Source organism: Leucopleurus acutus, assembly GCF_964270905.1.
Source record: "Leucopleurus acutus genome assembly, chromosome: 21".
NCBI classification, from domain to species: domain Eukaryota; kingdom Metazoa; phylum Chordata; class Mammalia; order Artiodactyla; family Delphinidae; genus Leucopleurus; species Leucopleurus acutus.
The window spans coordinates 25,808,348-25,826,933 of record NC_139163.1 but is presented as its reverse complement, the minus strand read 5'-3'; the positions used below and the strand labels follow the sequence as shown (position 1 = coordinate 25,826,933).

General features: G+C 43.6%; 1 protein-coding gene and 1 pseudogene across 2 annotated transcripts in view; one reads left to right on the top strand and one right to left on the bottom strand.

The window, feature by feature from the left end:
• Positions 1-2,107: 2,107 nt before the first annotated feature.
• FUT10 (fucosyltransferase 10) overlaps positions 2,108-18,586 on the top strand; it is a 63,852-nt gene continuing 47,373 nt past the window's right edge. The window contains exons 1-2 of the mRNA XM_082863634.1: positions 2,108-2,295; positions 5,630-5,924. Of these exons, the coding sequence (XP_082719760.1) occupies positions 2,215-2,295; positions 5,630-5,924 (376 nt within the window). The 5' untranslated portion in view covers positions 2,108-2,214. The remainder of the gene's footprint in view (positions 2,296-5,629; positions 5,925-18,586) is intronic.
• LOC309977596 (nuclear receptor coactivator 6-like) lies at positions 8,600-10,933 on the bottom strand (annotated as a pseudogene). Its single transcript has one exon. The product of its transcript is annotated as a nuclear receptor coactivator 6-like (transcript).

Here is an 18,586-nt window from a genome sequence, read left to right as displayed (position 1 = left end):
AAGGTGCTTTTCAGGTTCTTTTGGACTTTTGATACTTTTTTCCCTGGTACATCATCTGACAGAGAGCTATTGTACAGAGGTTTTTTTCTGTGATTTAGGCAGATAAACTGTGAGTGTTAGTATTATCTGGTGGGAATTTTATAGCCTTTGTGTTAACAAAATATAAAAAGAATGTGTGGGACTTCCCTGGTGGCGCAGTGGTTGAGAGTCCGCCTGCCGATGCAGGGGACACGGGGTTCGTGCCCCAGTCTGGGAGGATCCCACATGCCGCAGAGCGGCTGGGCCCGTGAGCCATGGCCGCTGAGCCTGCGCCTCCGGAGCCTCTGCTCCGCAGCGGGAGAGGGCACAACGGTGAGAGGCGTGTGTACTGCAAAAAAAAAATGTATGAACTTCAGAGTCTGACTAGTTTCTGGTTGTATTACTCATCAAAGTTATAGTCTTGGGCAAGTTACTTTACTTCCTTCAAATTCAGTTTTCTTACCCTTAAAAATGAGGCTAAAAATTGCTACTTCATGAGTTGTTGGGAGAACTGAATGAGCTCATGCATGCTGAGTACTTAAGAAAGGACGTAATAGGTCACTCAACAAATATTCATGATCTCTTTTTCTTTGGCAAAGTATTTCCTCCTTGTGAAGTTCCAGTTGATCTGTCAGTATCATACTTTATATGAATTCAACTTCATTTTCCACTTAAAGCTATGATAAAAATTATAATAATATTTAAACATGAGGATAGCAAACATTTCTTGGATATTTATTATGTGTCAGGCTCTGAAATAAGTGTTTTGCCAGTTTTATCTCATAGAATTGTCACAGTAACTCTCTGATTAGGCACCTTATTTTCTACATTTTGGGAATTGAATCAAGGAGAGGCTGGGGAGTTGAGATTTGAATCCTGGCAGGCTGACCCTAGAGCCCGTTCTCTTAGGCGCTGTGGATTGCGAGACTTCTGTGGATGAAAGAAGAAGACTGCGCTTTTGGCTGTTTCTGAGACCAAGAGTTATTTTGTTTCTGAGGAGAAGAAATAGCCTAGACTTAAAAGTTAATTAAGGTAGATGCATGAGAGGGGAGCATACCTTTAAGACCAAGGCATTTAGCCAGAATTCTACATCATTTTTATATTTCTCATTGTATCTTCAATTCTGTATCTGAGAGGTGTACAGTCAGATCTTAGATCAACCCTTGGAGCACTCCTTTCCTCTGGAATGTTGATCCTTGCTTTCCTCTGAACTCCACAGGGTCATTTGCTCAAGACATTTGACTTCAGAGAACCCCGGGAATAAGAGGCATTCTATGGGACTATTTAGTGCATTTAAAAAACTTTTGGAAAAGATCATCCATTTCAGATGGATGGAAATCTTATTTCAAGATGTCCAGAGAACCGTACTGCCCATGTAACCCACTACTTTAGTGCATTTGCCATAAAAGACTAAACAAATAAATCAGTAATCTGAATTCCTTATGTTGTAGCTGAAGTTGTTTTCCTTGGGGGGAACTGGGGTCAGTTGATCATTTTCCATTTCTAATCAATGCCTGAAACTTTGATTTGTTTGTTCCCTAATTTTTACAGGAGTGGATGGACAGTCCTGGTTATTTCTGCTCCACTTCTCTGCTCTTTTGAAACTCAGAAAGAAGGAAATGACTACATGTCAATGACTTTTGGAATTCAAGTCTGATGGCAGGGAAAATTAAGTGGAAGCATCATTTTAGTCTCAGGACCTGATTGTCGATCTCTCACTCTCCTGTAATGGACTTTCTGACCTTGGGCAAGTCACTTCATCTCTCTGGTCCTGGTTTCCTCATCTGTGAGTGAGGTATTAGGTCTAAATGATCTCAAAGGCTCCTTTTACTTTTAAAGCTTTGGGTTTCTACATGGTAACCCTGCAAGACTACATTTATGAAATCCTCTGCACTATGGCTAAAATATTGCTCATTTGTTACAGATTTTTTTTGATGCCTTCTGGTTTAAAGAAACTCCAGCTGTTCTTATGATCGCTTAAGAAGACTGCATGCTGTTCCCTTTCAATGCCAAGCCAGGCCCACTCAGAACCTCAGTTCTCAGTCCTCCATGGAGACCAGGTCCCAGCAGGAATGGCAGTGGAGGAAATTGGCACCCAGATGGTTCCTCCGCGTGAAGGTGTCTTGGGCTGCGGGCCGACTCGAGAACACCTGGTAACCAGGCTAGCCCTCTGTCAGTCACCCAGGGCAGGGCAGCATGGTGCGGATTCAGAGGAGGAAGCTTCTGGCATCTTGCCTGTGCGTCACAGCTACTGTCTTTCTGCTCGTCACACTCCAGGTACCAAGAATTTGGGTTGTGCAGTGTTGATTCCTGGGCCTTTGCCACCACCCCATTCTCTCCAAGTACTTTACTTTTTGCATCATCTCTCAGGATCAGGATTTTCTTTGTAAAGCAAGGAAAATACTTTCTTTTTTAACAGACGAAACTGAGGTTCAGTGAGCGGATGTGTCAGGTTTAGTGAGTGGATGTGTCAGGTAGAAAGAAAATCAGTGGGTTAGGGGATCAGTTTGTGACTCTTGCAGGGTACTGGTTTTACAGTAACAGAAGGTAGAGTTCTGTCCATCTTACTGGGTCAGAATTGGATGGCTTCCTCCAAGTCATGATCCCTTCTGAAAGATACCATTCGTTTTTGTTTTGTTTTGTTTTGTTTTCTTATTTTGGCCCTGCTGTGTGGCTTGCAGGATCTTAGTTTTCTGACCAGGGATTGAACCCCTGCCCTCGGCAGCAAAAACACAGAGTCCTAAACACTGGACCGCCAGGAAACTCCCTTCTGTTTTTTTAAAAATAATTTTAATTAATTAATTAATTAATTATTTTGGCTGTGTTGGGTCTTTGTTGCTATGTGCGGGCTTTTCTCTAGTTGCGGCGAGCGAGGGCTACTCTTCATTGCGGTGTACGGGCTTCTCATTGCGGTGGCTTCTCGCATGGCAGAGCACGGGCTCTAGGCGCACAGGCTTCAGTAGTTGCAGCACGCGGGCTCAGCAGTTGTGGTGCGCGGGCTCAGTAGTTGTGATGTGCGGGCTTAGCTGCTCCGCAGCATCTGGGATCTTCCCGGACCAGGGATCGAACCCGTGTCCCCTGCATTGGAAGGTGGATTCTTAACCACTGCGCCACCAGGGAAGTCCCCGAAAGATGCCATTCTTGAAGAAGTAGTGACTATTCTGAGGACAAGCTAGTAGTTCTGCAGAACACACACATCTGCATTAATAGATTTGTCTGTAGTGGGGTGAGTGACCTGAAACGTTTCCTGAGTCCCCCCCGTTTATTTCATTTAGTTGGTTATTCTCAACTTCATTTGCTGAATTCAAAGTAAAATAAAAGTTTCACAGTGATATTAAAAGTAGAAATATGAGTTGAGATATTTTAGCACCCACTCAAGGACCAGCTGTCCATTTCAAAATCCAAAAGGACTTTTAAAGATTATTTGTGGATGTGAGTATTTCAGACGTGGAGCTGATGGAGACAGAAGTGTTCTCTGGGCGTGTTATTCTGGAGGGCTTCCCTTCTCCTCGCTTAGGACTGAATGAGCTTATGCTTATAAAAGGACTTCGGCAGATAGTACTGCACTGTACTTCCACCACCTTCCACGGCCAGGTTGGGATTCTGGTCAGAGGAAACCCCTGGCTCCCTGCTTGTCTGTCTTGGAGGTGGGTATCCAGGACCTGCTTGAACTGGAGGGGCTGGAGTTTTCTGCTTTAGAAATCTCTCTCCGTAAAGCAATCCCTATTATTTGATGTTTTTTTTTTATTAAAAAAAAATTTTTAGGCCACGCCCTGTGGCGTGTAGGATCTTAGTTCCCCGTGCCCCCTGCATTGGGAGCGTGGGGTCTTAGCCACTGGACCGCCAGGGAGGTCCCAGTCCCTATTATTTGGATGTGACCTTATACCTCACATAGTAGACTTTGACCAGAAATGTGGAGCAAAATTTGTTTTTGAAGTTATAAACATGGCTTTCTAAACGTGTTTCTTTCAAGTTCCTGGTTGTATATTTGCAGGGAAAGTTTGGGTGAAAAAGAGTGTTTGTAGCTACAAGTCAACTCCATTCCATCAAGGTACTGGGGAATAGCCACATTATTATGTTATCATAAAGAGGCTTAGAAAGCTATTGGCAAGGGTTTTTAGTTTTCAGTGATGGTCTTACTGTTCTAATGATGACTTTGGTGTCACAAGTAATCTGTGCTTTTTTTAAAAAAAAATAATAGAATTCTTTCTTCCGTTTGGAATACTATGTGGCGTTTGCTGAGTGGCTCTTAATAGCTTTTTTGGCCTTGAATCCCTCAGAGAATCCAGTGAACGTTATAGACCCTCCCCAGTGAGTTACAGACTCTGTATCACCTCAGTGGGCGGGGCCCTTTTCTGACACTAAAGGTAGCAAATACATAAAGAAGGCACCACCACTGGCTGCTGAGAGTGGGGTCTGCGGGCCACACAGGTAGTGTCCTTTGTTGACAAGTGGGCCAGTTAATACGTGAAAATATGCCTTCTTTTACCGGCTTTATTTATTGTATAGTGTGACTACTAATGTTTTGTTATATATGAAACAGACCAGCCCCTACTTTATACTGCTCTCTCTAACATATTTTTGTAATGCCATGTCAATATCAAACCTTAAAGTTTGATGAAAAGGCAGCGCTTTGGGAGAACTACTGCCCCTCTGATTTCACTCAGTCCACCCTGCCCTTCAGATTACTGTGATTGATGACGTAGCTCTCCAGGACCCAGACTCTCTTGAAATAAATTAAAAAACAAGGTTTTAAGTGAGAAGGAGCCCAGTACCTATGCCATCTCTATGCCATAGTGGATATTATTAGAAATATAAAATCCATGTTATGATTCCTTTAATTGTACTGAAAAGAAACCAATTGGCAATTTATAACTTATTTTCCCCAGAGTGTAATCCCCAGCAATAGCCAGAGAATAACCCTGACTCTCACAGGTTTCATTAAGAGACACAACCACTTCTGGATTCTATACTTGCCTGTGAAATGGAGGAGAGATGTATCTGTTATGTGTTCAGTGGAATGAAGCATCCTTGTTGGTAGATATTTTGGAGGCTATGTCCCTACCCTAATCCCTGGAAACTGTGATATGTTACTTTACTTGGCAAAAGGAACTTTGTAAATAGATAGGATTATAGTGACACACCTTGAGGTGAGGAGATAACCCTGAATTATCTGTGCAGGCCCAGTGTAATCACATGAGTCCATAAAAGAGAAGACTCTTCCCTGGCTGTGTTCAGAGAGGGACACGATAACAGAAGGGTCAGAGACGTGCAACGTTGCTGGTTTTGAAGATGGAGGAAGGGGGCCATGAGCCAAGAACTGTGGGTGCCTCTAAAAGAAAAGCAAGAAAACGAATTCCCCACCAGAGTTTCCTGAAAAATGGCATAGCCCTGCCAACACCTTGATTTTAGCCCAGTGAGACCATTTCAGACTTCTGACCCCCAGAATCGTATGATAATAAACTTGCATCATTTTAAGTTGCTCAGTTTGTGATAATTTGTTATGGTAGCAATAGAAAACTAATAAGAAGCTAAATCATCAAGATGAATGGGAGATGTACAGAAGGAAATTAAACAGTCTGACACTGGTAATAATCGTCATCTCTTTTAGGTAGTGGTTGAGCTGGGAAAATTTGAAAGGAAGAAGTTTAAAAATTCTAATTTGAACGACGGACATGCACAAATGGAAGAAGAGCCTATACGTCTCCATCCATTCCTTAAGAGAGAAGGACTGACCCTGAATCGGAAAAAAACACTGGCAGCTGATAGCTACCCCATCATGCTCTGGTGGTCCCCACTGACTGGTGAAACTGGAAGGCTAGGCCAGTGCGGGGCAGACACTTGTTTCTTCACCATCAACCGGACCTACCTCCATCATCACAGGACCAAAGCCTTCCTCTTCTATGGTAAGTAGGGCTTTTGCCTTTCTCCCTTAGCTTGCTGACATCCTACTTCAACGCTGAGTTACTGCCTTTCTCCCAAGGAAGAGATGGTGGGCTCCCCTTGAAAGCACTTGGCACGCCCGATTTCCTCTGCACTTGCTCTGTGGAAGGCCAGAGCATTGAGCAAATACAGTAAATCAGTGAGCTGGACCAACAGAGGGGTGGTTGGCTGGGCCACTTGGTATTTATGGGGGAGAAGACCTAGTTCTTTTCACCTTTTCACGCTTGGGTGTTGTGCTTACTGAACTTGTTATTCAGGAATTGGCTATTGATTATACTGCTGATATCAATTCAGAATGTCATCTGTGATAATGGCCAGGAGATTTTTTTTTTTTTTTTTTTTTTTTTGCGGTACGCAGGCCTCTCACTGTTGTGGCCTCTCCCGTTGCGGAGCAACAGGCTCCGGACGCGCAGGCTCAGCGGCCATGGCTCACGGGCCCAGCCGCTCCGCGGCACGTGGGATCCTCCCGGACCGGGGCACGAACCCGTGTCCCCTGCATCGGCAGGCGGACTCTCAACCACTGCGCCACCAGGGAAGCCCTTATGGCCAGGAGATTTTGATGACCATAACAGATGTTTAATTGGACATAAGCTCAGCACAGTATGATTCCATTACTCAGAAATAAAAATAAAAAGATTGTTCAACATCAGCTTTCAAGAGCAAGTTGGTATTCATCACTTCCCGAGGCTGATTATATGTCATGCTGGCATTGAAGGGCAGCCAGACCCAGCCAGTTGGAGGTAGCAAGATGCCAACAACTGTTAGAAATATGGAGCTCCTGGGTGCTGAGTGATAGGGGCACGGGGGAATACAGATTAGCAAGCTCGACCAAAGATAGGCAAGGTTAATCACTAAAGTTAGGAAGTCAGTGAAAGGACATCTGCTTTAGAGTGTGGTATGAATGTGTGTGTGTGTGTGTGTGTGTGTGTGTGTGTGTGTAGTGCTGGCTTTGGAGTGGCAGGACTGAGACTGGGCTGTAGGGCTGAGTCATCCTCAGTGATCTGCCCAACAACAACTTAAGTAAAGCAGAAAATGGGCTCGGCAGGAATCAGGTGGTGTATGTGCCCCACAGTTGGTCAGGGCTGCAGAGCAATGGGCACTCATGCCTGGTAGAGGTGAGGAGGCAGGGAATTCCAGGCACTTACGCATCAGATGTGGTGGAGTCCAGAGCCTCCAAAGGCCTGCAGGTGTCCCCATGCACTTGCTTTCCTCCTCTGCTCTTAGAGGGGAATCAGTGTAGGTCTGAGGAGTGAGGGCTGTTTGTACAGGGCCAGGCTGGTGGCTGATTTTTTCTGAGGGGCAAACAACCATCTGAATGGTGTCAGATGCTTATTTTGAGCATCACTTGATTTCAGGTCCCACTGAAGGTGTAATGTAACATATGGGATTGCATCCTGATACCTTTTTCTAAAATCCAAAGAATTCTGAATTCTGAAACACATAAATCTCTGAGAGTTTGGAAAATGGACTATAATCCTCTAGGGGTGTTTTGAGATGAAGCAACATTAAATGTATGAGTTTAATTTCCCAAATTTTACCAGGAGCCCCTAGACATACTTCAGTTAGACACAAAAATATATAGATAATGTAATGGGTACTTACGTACTTACTACATAGCTTAAGAAATAAAATATTACAAGTAAAATTGAAAGCCTCTCTGAGCCCCTCACTGACCCCATCCTGTTTCCTTCCTCCTACCTGGAGGGGATCATGATCCTGAAGTTGGTGTGTGTGTGTGTGTGTGTCTGTGTGTGTGTTTAAACAACATATAATGTTTTTTGTATGTTTTAAAAGTTACGTAAATAGTATGATATGTTAACTTTCTCTCTCTGTAACTTACTTTTTCTCTTACATGGTTTTTGAGGTTTGTTAATGTTGGATCCTTATAGCTCCAGTTCACCCATTTTACTGTTGTATAGGATTCCATTGTATTTATATATCACACTTCATTTAACCATTTTCCTATTGTTGGACATTTAGGTTGTTTTAAAAAAACTTTATTATGACAAAAAATGCTACAATAAACAATCCATGTACATGTGTGAGCTTTCATGAGGATTCATACCTAGCAGTGGAATTATTTGTTATGAATTTACATTTATGAATTTCCAGACCAATATCCAGAGTGGTTGTATCACAGTCACTATCTCTTAAACGTTTAAAACTTTTTTTTTTCCCACATTGTACAAACCCTAAGATTCTCTTTATTCACTGGTCCATTTCTACAACAAATACATCCAAAACACTATATAATAAAATTATTTACATTTCCAAATGAGAAGATTCCTTTTGCCCCACTACTGCTATTCAGACACAGTACTTCCACAGCACCATACATTATTAGAAGATCTAAAAATGCTCACCCTGTACTCTAGGCTGCTTAGGAAATGTGAAAACTAATAACATAATCGCATTAGCTCCTCTCAATACGTGGCAACAGTATAGAAACCTTGAACTTCATCTTGCAACACCAAAAGGGTTCAACAACTCTGCTTTCCCCATTGCACTTTATGAAACAGGTTGCAGGGACCAGGAAAAGGACCACATTATTAAAATGGACTTTAAAAAGCCACAGCTCAAAATTGCTTTTTGTAAGCTTCACACACATTTACAAATATCAAGTCATCGTCCAGCTTGTTTACTTGGATTTTCTTCACTCAGATTGCACTGCACTGGTTATGTCTTCAGTTGGGCTGAAGGCTGGAGCAGGCCGAGAGGATGGCTTATGATGTCCATTTTCCACACTTTCAGAAGCCACAGCTGGCTCTTCAGTTCGGGAGTTTCTTCGGCTTGGAGTTTTGGACCTTTCAGTTATCTCTTTAGGCTCACTGCTTTGTCTAGAGACTGTGGCAGCATTTGCCTCAAGTTCTGGTCTGGGAAGAGACCCCTGCAGTGCCGTGGCTGGAGTTTCATTCGGGACTAAACTCTGTGAAGGGGCTGGTGGTCGCTTTGAAAATTCGGGCAGTTTAGGGCCTGAGTTGTCCAGGTTAATTCCTTGTTCTCTAGGCAATGGCGCTCATCAGCCTCCTCCAGACCAGGTGGGCGAGTACCTGGGGTGTTTAGATCCTGCTGACTATTTTTCTTCTTCCGAGGGGGTTTCTTCTTCTTCAGTTTATTTGCATTGGTATTATTTTGCTTATTTTTTACCCCAAAATGGCCTGCAGAGATATTGCTCTGCAATAAGTCGACCAACAATGGGCTTGTTAGCGTGACCTCCTTACTGACCGGGAGGCCTCATTCTGACCACAGGACATCTGATTTCCATTGGGTGCTCCACTGAAAGTTCTGTTGAAAGGCATGCCATGGCCTGAGAAGTGGTTTCCCGAGGCACTGTTTCCCAGCACGGCCTGCACGTCGGCAGAGGGGGGGGCACCATGTTGCTTTGTTGCGTGCTGACATCAGGCATCATCTGAGACAAGCTGACATCATTATTTGCTGTAGTAGCAGGATTGCCATGCTGCTGGGCCATATGTGGGCTGGGTTCTGGTGGCCTCAAGACCTGTCCCTGAGCCTGAGATGGACTGTAGTTCATGGGCCCTTGCTGGGGCAGCATCTGTCCTGACATCTGTCCCGTAAACTGCACCATGTTTCCTTGCATGTTTGGAGTTGGTCTCCTCGTTATCAGTGCTGGTCCCTACATGACATTAGATTGGTTCTGAGTGTTAAAACTGTTGCTTATTCCCCTGCATCTGATTGGTCATAATCTGCTCTATCATTGGGTCCTGTTGAAGCAAAACTTGCCCCTGAGGCCCCATCATCTGGTTATGTGGTACCCTCGTTTATGGGCCCTGCTGGGGAAGCATCTGCTTGGGTGGGGTCATCCTCTGGGACGAGAGCCCAGGATTTTGGCTCTGAGGATCCACTGTCATCTGACCCTGCTGCATAATAAGCTGGGCCCTTGAAAGGATCATAGGGTTCTGAGGGTTCAAGGTACCTTGTTGCTGGGCCTTCTGGCTCTGGGAGGGCAAGATCTGCTGGTGCATGCTCATCACCTGAGATGGTGGGCCCTGCTGGGGCTGGCCTTGCATGTTGCCCAGGTTCACCTGAGGAACCCCAGAACTACCAGTCTGTTGGCTGTTCGTGTTGCCATGAATTGCCCTGAGGCTGGGCTGCATCATATTTGGTGGCCCATGGGACACCTGCATCTGGTTTTGAGGAGGACCAGCTCCTTGACCACCTGCATGCTGGACATTTTGATTTGCTTGAAGCTGAGGGGCTCCTGAATTTCCAGGGGTAGTTGCTGTGGTCGAAGGCACCTGACCTTGCATAAAGTTCGGATTGGCCTGTCCTGTTGCGAAGCCAGGTGGGAGGTGTTTAGGCATTCCTGGACCACCTGCCATGGGAGAGCCCGCCTCCATCCTAACTGAATTTCCAGCTCCCATGGGTCCATTCATTCTCACATTTCGGCTTTCGTTCTGAGCCAAAGCCAGATTGATAGCACCTTCCCCTTCAGTCTGAACGGAGAGAATTCCCAGATCCCGAAGCTGCTGGTTGTTGCTCTGAGCCAGGATCTGTAGCCGCTCCGCTGCTTCCCGGGAGATGTTGAATGTCACGTGCACACTGTTCCAGGCCTCTACCTCTGTACCTTTAGCTTGCTGGATTCCATGTGTAACAAATCGGGTACTTTTCTTCAATATTGTGTCCAATTTCCATTTGAAGTCTTTATCATCTGTATTTCCTTTGAAGGCCACAAAGATTGTGGAATCCTCCAAAATACTATCACTTTTTGAGTCATCACCTTCTAGTTCAGAGTCAAAGTCCATCTCTGAGTCCTCCACTGTTGATGAACACAAGGGAGTATAGATGTCTTCTAAGTTTGGAAGGTCATCCATAACCATGGTGAATATTATTCCAGAAGCATATGCCAAGTGGACAATAAAAAAACCAAAATGTCTTTCTTAATTTTTATCATTTATCCAGGTCATCTTCTAAGTCCAAACAAGCTGGCATTTTTAGGGCCTGTATTTTAAGGTAGCAGCCAAATAAAAATTCTGAGTGCTGCCCCAGCCCTCCTGGGCGGGCCTCTGAGCACCGGCCCGGGCCGAGCGTCCCCGCGGCCCTCCGTGTATCCCTCCGTCCGTCCTCACGTGCTCCTGTCTGTCCGGCCAGTCTGGCCATCGGCTCCCAGCCGCCAGCAGCCCGACCAGGCTGGGCCTCAAGGACCCAGCGGAGAGGGGGATGGGCCGGACCGGGCCGGGGCTAAACATTTAAAACGTTTTAACATGTTATACATGCACATAGAGCTCCTGTGTTTTCAAGTAACACTTTGATTGTGACTTCTTGGTTTTTCACTCTTAGGCATTATATATTGATTCTTACTACGGAAGATGAGTATTTAACTCTCCTCCCTCACCCTTGCTCCTCCCACTCATTTCTCAGCCCCATATTCTTCCCCAGAAGTTATATCATCATCATTTTAGATAGATTAGCATCCAGTTTTTACATCATCATGTAGTCACAGTGAGCCATGATTTAAGATACTAAGATTTCTTTTCCTGTACAAATTGTTTTCCCTGTAGTGGCACCAGATATTCTTTTTTTTTTTAATTAATTAATTTAATTAATTATTTTTTGGCTGCGTTGGGTCTTCATTGCTGTGTGTAGGCTTTCTCTAGTTGTGGCGAGTGGGGGCTACTCTCTTCGTCGTGGTGCGCAGGCTTCTCATTGTGGTGGCTTCTCTTGTTGCAGAGCACGGGCTCTAGGTGCACAGGCTTCAGTAGTTGTGGCTCGCGGGCTCAATAGTCGTAGTTCGCAGGCTCTAGAGCGCAGGCTCAGTAGTTGTGGTGCACGGGCTTTGTTGCTCCGTGGCATGTGGGATCTTTACGGACCAGGGCTCCAACCCATGTCCCCTGCATTGGCAGACAGATTATTAACCACTGTGCCACCAGGGAAGCCCCCAGATATTCTTAAAGAAATGTCTCCCAGAGATTCCTGACATGTCCAGTTAGAGCTGTCATCCTTTCTGCCTGGTGCCCAGGTGCTGTCCTGGCTGCCCATCAGTCTGGGGATTCCTTGTACTTCGCTTGTGTGTTGGATTTTCTGTTTCTCTTATGCCTTATCTTCCTCTTTCTTGGTTTGTGTCTTCTTCTTTTTCTTTTTTTGGCTATGTGGGATCTTAGTTCCCTGATCAGGGGTAGAACCCACGCCCCCTGCAGTGGAAGTGCAGAGTCTTAACGACTGGACCGCCAAGGAAGTCCCGGTTTGTGTCTTTATTTCAGTGTGTCCTGAGAAAGGTTCACGGAAGGTAAGTTTTCAGAAACTTTGTATGTGTGAACATGTGCTTATTTTACCTTTACTTTCACTGAAGGTTTGGCTCAGCATAGAATTCTAAGTTGGAAATTCTTTTCTTTCTGAATTTTTAAGACATTTTCCCACTGTATTCTAGCTTCCAGTGTTATTGCTGAGGAATTCAGAGCTATTTTGATTTCCTGTCCTTTGTGTGTGCTGTGCTTTTTTGTTCCCTTCTCCCTTCTGCGGAGAACCTTCGCTTTTTCACCAGGTTGGAAATTCAGTAATGATTGCTTTCGTGTTTGTCTCTTTCCTTCTACTGAGATGCGCACTCAAATATCTGGTTGCCGGGAAGCCTACAAAGCAGTATTTACTTAGTGAGTTTTTTGGACTCACAGACTTGCAGAGCATGCACTTAATTTTATCTGCACACTTAAGACCCGATTCTTCTCTCAGGGATGGACTTGCCTCCAACCAAACTCCCAGGAGACTGATGTGTCAACCAGGATGCTTCTGGTTTGCTTTTCATATCTCGGATTTTGTCACTGTCCAGCTCCCAAAACTGTCAGTGACTCCACTGAGAACTGAATATATGCCATTTTTATTGCCCTGCCACTTAAGGCTCTGTGTAAAGACTCAGGCCTGCCTTCTGAGCTTAACTCCTGTGATTATATCAGCTAAACTTACGTTCAAAAATCAAACTGGAATAGTCAGCATTTTAGGCATATGCCACAGATGTTCCTGACTTAGCACCATTGTTCATTCAATTTCTATGTCCTGGAGCGTTTTTTTAATTTGTCCTGTCAAAATAATCTACTGAACGCTACCGTTTGTTTGGCAGTGTGGAGGAATAATACAGTTTTTGATGTCAAATAGTATAATCTTGAGACACAGATATTACCGAACTGTCATGCAGTGCTGAAGGGTGTATATACCATAAGAGAAATGTCGACAAGTTTTGTGGGATTTCAGAGAAGGGAGAGAGCACACATGATTGGAGGGGTCAGGAAAGGCTTCATAAGATCTCCTTCATAAAATAGGGGAAATCTGAAGTAGGCCTTGAAGGATAATGGAATTGGATTATGTTGGGATTGGAGGACATTTCAGTATGAAGAACAGCATGAATGGGGGCATGGAGGTAGAAAATTACGGGTAATATCTGAGGTTGCAGCAAGGAGATTGGTTGGCTACAGCATGATTTTATGTAAGAGAGAGACTAAGATCGAAGGATACATTGGAACCAGAGCATGGAGAATCTTGAACTTTGGCTTAAGATTTTGCATCAAATTAGAGGATGGTGTGAGGGAGCAAGTGAAAGTTGAATGGCCTTTTAAAAACCAACTCAAATATAACACCTATGAATGCTTTCTGATTCCCTTCCATTGAATGTAGCCTCTCTTCTCTAAATGTCCAGAGGCATTTTATATCTCTTTTATGTCATTTAATTGAGCATCTATTAATACAATATGCCAGGCACAGTGCCAATGATGAGGAATGAAGAAGATAAATAAGGTAACTATGGCATTTGGTTTTGTCCTATATCATCTTCTCTTCCATATTAGAGTGCAAAGTTCTTGATGACAGGGCAACACTTCACCTTTGTACTTCCCCTCTCCCCTATAACGAGCATAGTACCTTGTACATGCTAGGCACTCAGGAAATAGTCACAGATACGTAGAGCCCTAAAGGACCTGGGAATCTAACCTTCTCTTTGTCGAGGCGAGGAGTCTGAGGCTCAGGAATGTTAAGGATGTGCCCCCAATTACACAGGGGTTAGTGGCAGAGCTGGACAGAGAACCAAGATGCACCGACACCTGATCCTGTGCTCCTCCTCCGCAACTGTATTTGAATGTACACTCCTGACTATAATAAAACCTGGATATTTGGATTTTGGAATTGCTTACAGTGTATGGTTTGTAGCAAACCAAATTAGAAATTCAGTTCTTTAATAAGGTCTATTGAGCGAAATAGAGTGAATACAATACACTTTTCTGTCTGAGGGTTCCATATTCTAATTAAGTAGGTCACTTACAACTGCAAATGGTACTCTGGTACAGCAGGATTGAAAAAGAAAAGGCAGGAAAATGATTCAGGTGTCAAAGGCTGACCTAATTAACAGGAATGGAAACTCAAAGGATTATGTGACCTTGAGGCTTCTGTGAACCAGAATTTATTTTTTTTAGATTTTATTGAAGTATAGTGGATTTACAACATTGTGTTATTTTCTTCTGTACAGCAAAGTGACTCAGTTATATAGATATTCTTTTCATATTCTTTTCCGTTATGGTTTGTTACAGGCTATTGAACATAGTTCCCTGTGCTATAGAGTAGTACCTTGTTGTTTATCCAGAACCAGGAATATTTTTGACTTTGTTTGCTTCCTTTATAGCTTCCTTTCTCTTTTTTCTTTCTAGAGATGATTCATTTACTTAATATAAACACATTTCTGGAAGTAATAGTTAAAGACTTTCACGGTGAAATACAGTGAATTCTGTGTCTGGTTTGAGTCATTTGAGACATGAGGCTTCAGCTACATCAGCAATTCTCTGAAACAAAAATTAAGCAGTCACAAGTGAATAATTTTTTTAAAAACAAAAGTCCTTAGAGTTAGAGAATTTAGTCTTAGAAACCATCACTGTAGTGATTTCAAAACACAACTCTGCATTTTAAAACAGTTCTCTTGAAACCTGTCTGTCATGAGAGAGGGGTTGGAGTGCCTTTGATGAGAATGAGGGTAGTTAGGGTCGGGAACTGCTTTTGTTTTGGGTGAGTTTTAGTAAATACAGGTACATGGACAGAAAGAGAAAAGTAGGCTACTGAAATGTTTAACTTCTCCGGAAAGTGGATATTAGCACGCCTTGTTGAAGTCTGGAGGTTACACACAGGAAGAATGTGGGACTGGTCTTCCTCAAAGGAAGACTACAATCCATCTCTCCAGGACTGGACCCTGAGTGGTCGGTGGGGCCCCGGACCTTCATTCCAGGTGCAGGCTTCTTGCTCCCCCCATCCATGGATTTCAAAATATTTGTATCTATTCTTTTTCATGTTCTTTTCCATTATGGTGTATTACAGGATATTGAATATAATAGTTCCCTGTGCTAGACAGTGGGACCTTGTTGTTTATGTATTTTGTATGTAGTAGTGTGTATCTGCTAATCCCAAACTTCTAATTTATCCCTCCCCCAACCCCTTCCCCTTTGGTAATCATAAGTTTGTTTCTGTGTCTGTGAGTCTGTTTCTGTTTTGTAAATAAGTTCATTTGTATCATATTTCAGATTCCACATATAAGTGATATCATATGATATTTTTCTTTTTCTGACCTTACTTCACTTATCGATAGTATGATAATCTCTAGGTCCATCCGTGTTTTGCTGCAAATGGCATTTAATGGCTGAGTAGTATTCCACTGTATATATGTACCACCTCTTCCTTATCCATTCCTCTGTAGATGGACATTCAGGTTCTTTCCATGACGTGGCTATTGTAAATAGTGCTGCTGTGAACATTGGGGTGCAGGTATCTTTTTGAATTAGAGTTTTCTCTGGATATATGCCCAGGAGTGGGATTGCAGGATCATATGGTAGCTCTATTTTTAGTTTTTTAAGGAACCTCCATACTGTTTTCCACAGTGGCTGCACCAATTTACATTCCCACCCACAGTGTAGGAGGGTTCCCTTTTCTCCACACCTTCTCCAGCATTTATTATTTGTAGACTTTTTAATGATGGCCATTCTCACCGGTGCGAGGTGGTACCTCATTGTAGTTTTGATTTGCATTTCTCTAATAATTAGCGAAGTTGAGCATCTTTTCATGTGCCTGTTGGCCATCTTTATGTCTTCTTTGGAGAAATGTCTATTTAGGTCTTTTGCCCATTTTTTGATTGGGTTGTTTGTTTTTTTGTTACTGAGTTGTATGAGCTGTTTGTATGTTTTGGAAATTAAGCCCTTGTCAGTCACATCACTTGCAAATATTTTCTCCCATTCCATAGGTTGTCTTTTCATTTTGCTTATGGTTTCCTTTGCTGTGCAAAAGCTTATAAGTTTGGTTAGGTCCCATTTGTTTATTTTTGCTTTTATTTTATTGCCTTGGGAGATGGACCTAAGAAAACATTGCTACGATTTATGTCAGAGAACGTTTTGCCTATGTTCTCTTCTAGGAGTTTTATGGTGTCATGTCTTATATTTAAGTCTTTAAGCCACTTTGAGTTTATTTTTGTAAACACACATTCTTTACTTATGTTTCTTACTGTCCCTTTAAGACCTCACTCAGGGGGTTAATTTTCACCGTCCTCTAACTGAAAGCTTTGGCTGAGCCCCGGCTTTTGTGCTCATTCTCAGGGAATGGACAGTTTTATGGTCACTTTTAAGTTGCAAACACACTTTCAAGCTTAGTAAATGGAGCGTTCAGCCACATGCCATGCCTAGGGTTACATATTTTTGCATCCCCAGCTTGGACCTCTCTCACGCCACTGCAGGCCTGCGGTCCTTCTTCTGCAGTACAGGTCTTTCCTCTCTCTACACTCTGCTTGCCTCCTTCTTCCTCCCTCATCTGCTGCTTTCTGGAGACTAGCAGAGTTGCTGTGAGGAAAGGGAGGAGAATTAAGGAGGCTGGACATTTCTTAGTTGACCCGTGTGGCTTTATGTCCTGTGAACTCAGCAGATGGTTCGATCTGATGGCCTTGAGTGGTCTGGTGGATGATTAAAGTGTACGTTTTCTATTTTGGGGCATTTTCATGGCATTTGGAGTTTCCCTGATGGAACCCTGGCTTTTCCAGTGTCCTTTCCCAGTGAGCCGCCTCTCTGTTCCAGATAGTCACGTGGGACAGCTTTCCAGCTCCTGGTACCCGCAACACATCCAGCTTCTTTCTGCTGAGCTCTCTATGTCTGCCTGGGGCTCTTTTTATTAGGAGGACCCAAGACTCCCCACTCTGTCTCACCCCTTTCTGTATTCTTGACCTTGCTGAGGAATTCAAGAGTCGTAGGACAAGCTCTCCTTCATTCCTTCTGTGAATTCTGCAAGTGGGGGCTTCTGTCTCACAATTACTTTGAATCTTGATATCTGTCCTGTCAGTTGCATCCCAACATTCAGTGATACAACGTCTCTGCAGAGTCACAGTTTGCCAGGTCCCTTGCCACGTGTTGGAGAAGCACAGAAAACAAACAAGTACAGTTTGGTAAGATTGTATCACAGTTGATACGGTAGCAACCTTGATAGACTTCCTTATAGGCTGCCCCTGGTCATCTTGACTGTACTGAGTGTCCTTGACACTTCATGAGTGACACATCTGTGAACTGTTCTTGGGGTAATTTCTGCCAGTCTCACCCATTATGAGTTGATTCTTACTAGTACTTTTTTTCTGGAGGTTGACTTTCCTGGGCCCTGTGCATTGAATGCAGATAGTAGGTAATTGCTTTTGCCAGGTTAAGACTTACTTGGGAGATGGCAAGAAAATGGACTTACTTGAACTGTGTGGACAGCAACAAAGTTGAACGTGAAAAAGAAGGTCATAACTAAGTGATAGATCATATATGATATACAATAAATGTATAGAGATGTAAATGTGTATTTATCTATCTGTCTACATATATACATCTTTGCTGTAATCAAACCCCTTACTTTAAATAAGAGGTACAAACTGCTATGTATAAAATAAGCGACAAGGCTATATTGTACGGCACAGAGAATATAGCCAATATTTTATAATAACAACAAATGGAATATAATCTACAAATTTGTGAATCACTATGTTGTATACCAACTATATCTCAATTTAAAAATTGCAAAAAAATAGCCTTTATTTCTGTTTAAGCAAATAATTATCACGTAATACTTTACAGAAGGTAAAGCCATTCTCAGAACTCTGCTCAGACTCCGCAGTGACTGCCCATCGCGTTAAAATTCCAGGTCCTCAGCGTGGCCTCCGACTCTGCAGGCTCTGCCCTACTCCCGGTCTGTCTCTTACCCTTGGTCTGTCTCCCTGGCTCACTTCTCTCTCCTCCGGGCTGCTTGCTGTCCCTCAAACAGGGAAAGCCTGTTCTAGCCTCAGAACCTTTCGTTTGTTCTTCCTCCTCCTGGAACGTGCTGCCCCGTGTTATTCCTCCCCACCGATTGAGTCTCTGCAGAAGTGATGTTTTCTGAGAGAGACCTGTTTCCTCACCTTCTTTCCAAAATAGGGCTCTCGTCCCACATGACTCTCTGATGGCGTGGACCCTTGCCCGGCTTTATTTATTTTCATAGCACTTAATACCCCCCCCCCCACCAGAAGTTCTCTTACTATTTTGGGACTGGTTACCTGTTGTGCCCCATGTTGGAATCTAAGTCAGGAGAAAGACGACTTCGTTGGGTTCACTGCTGTTACCACACTGCTTGGAACAGTGCCTGACACGTAGCCAGGCTT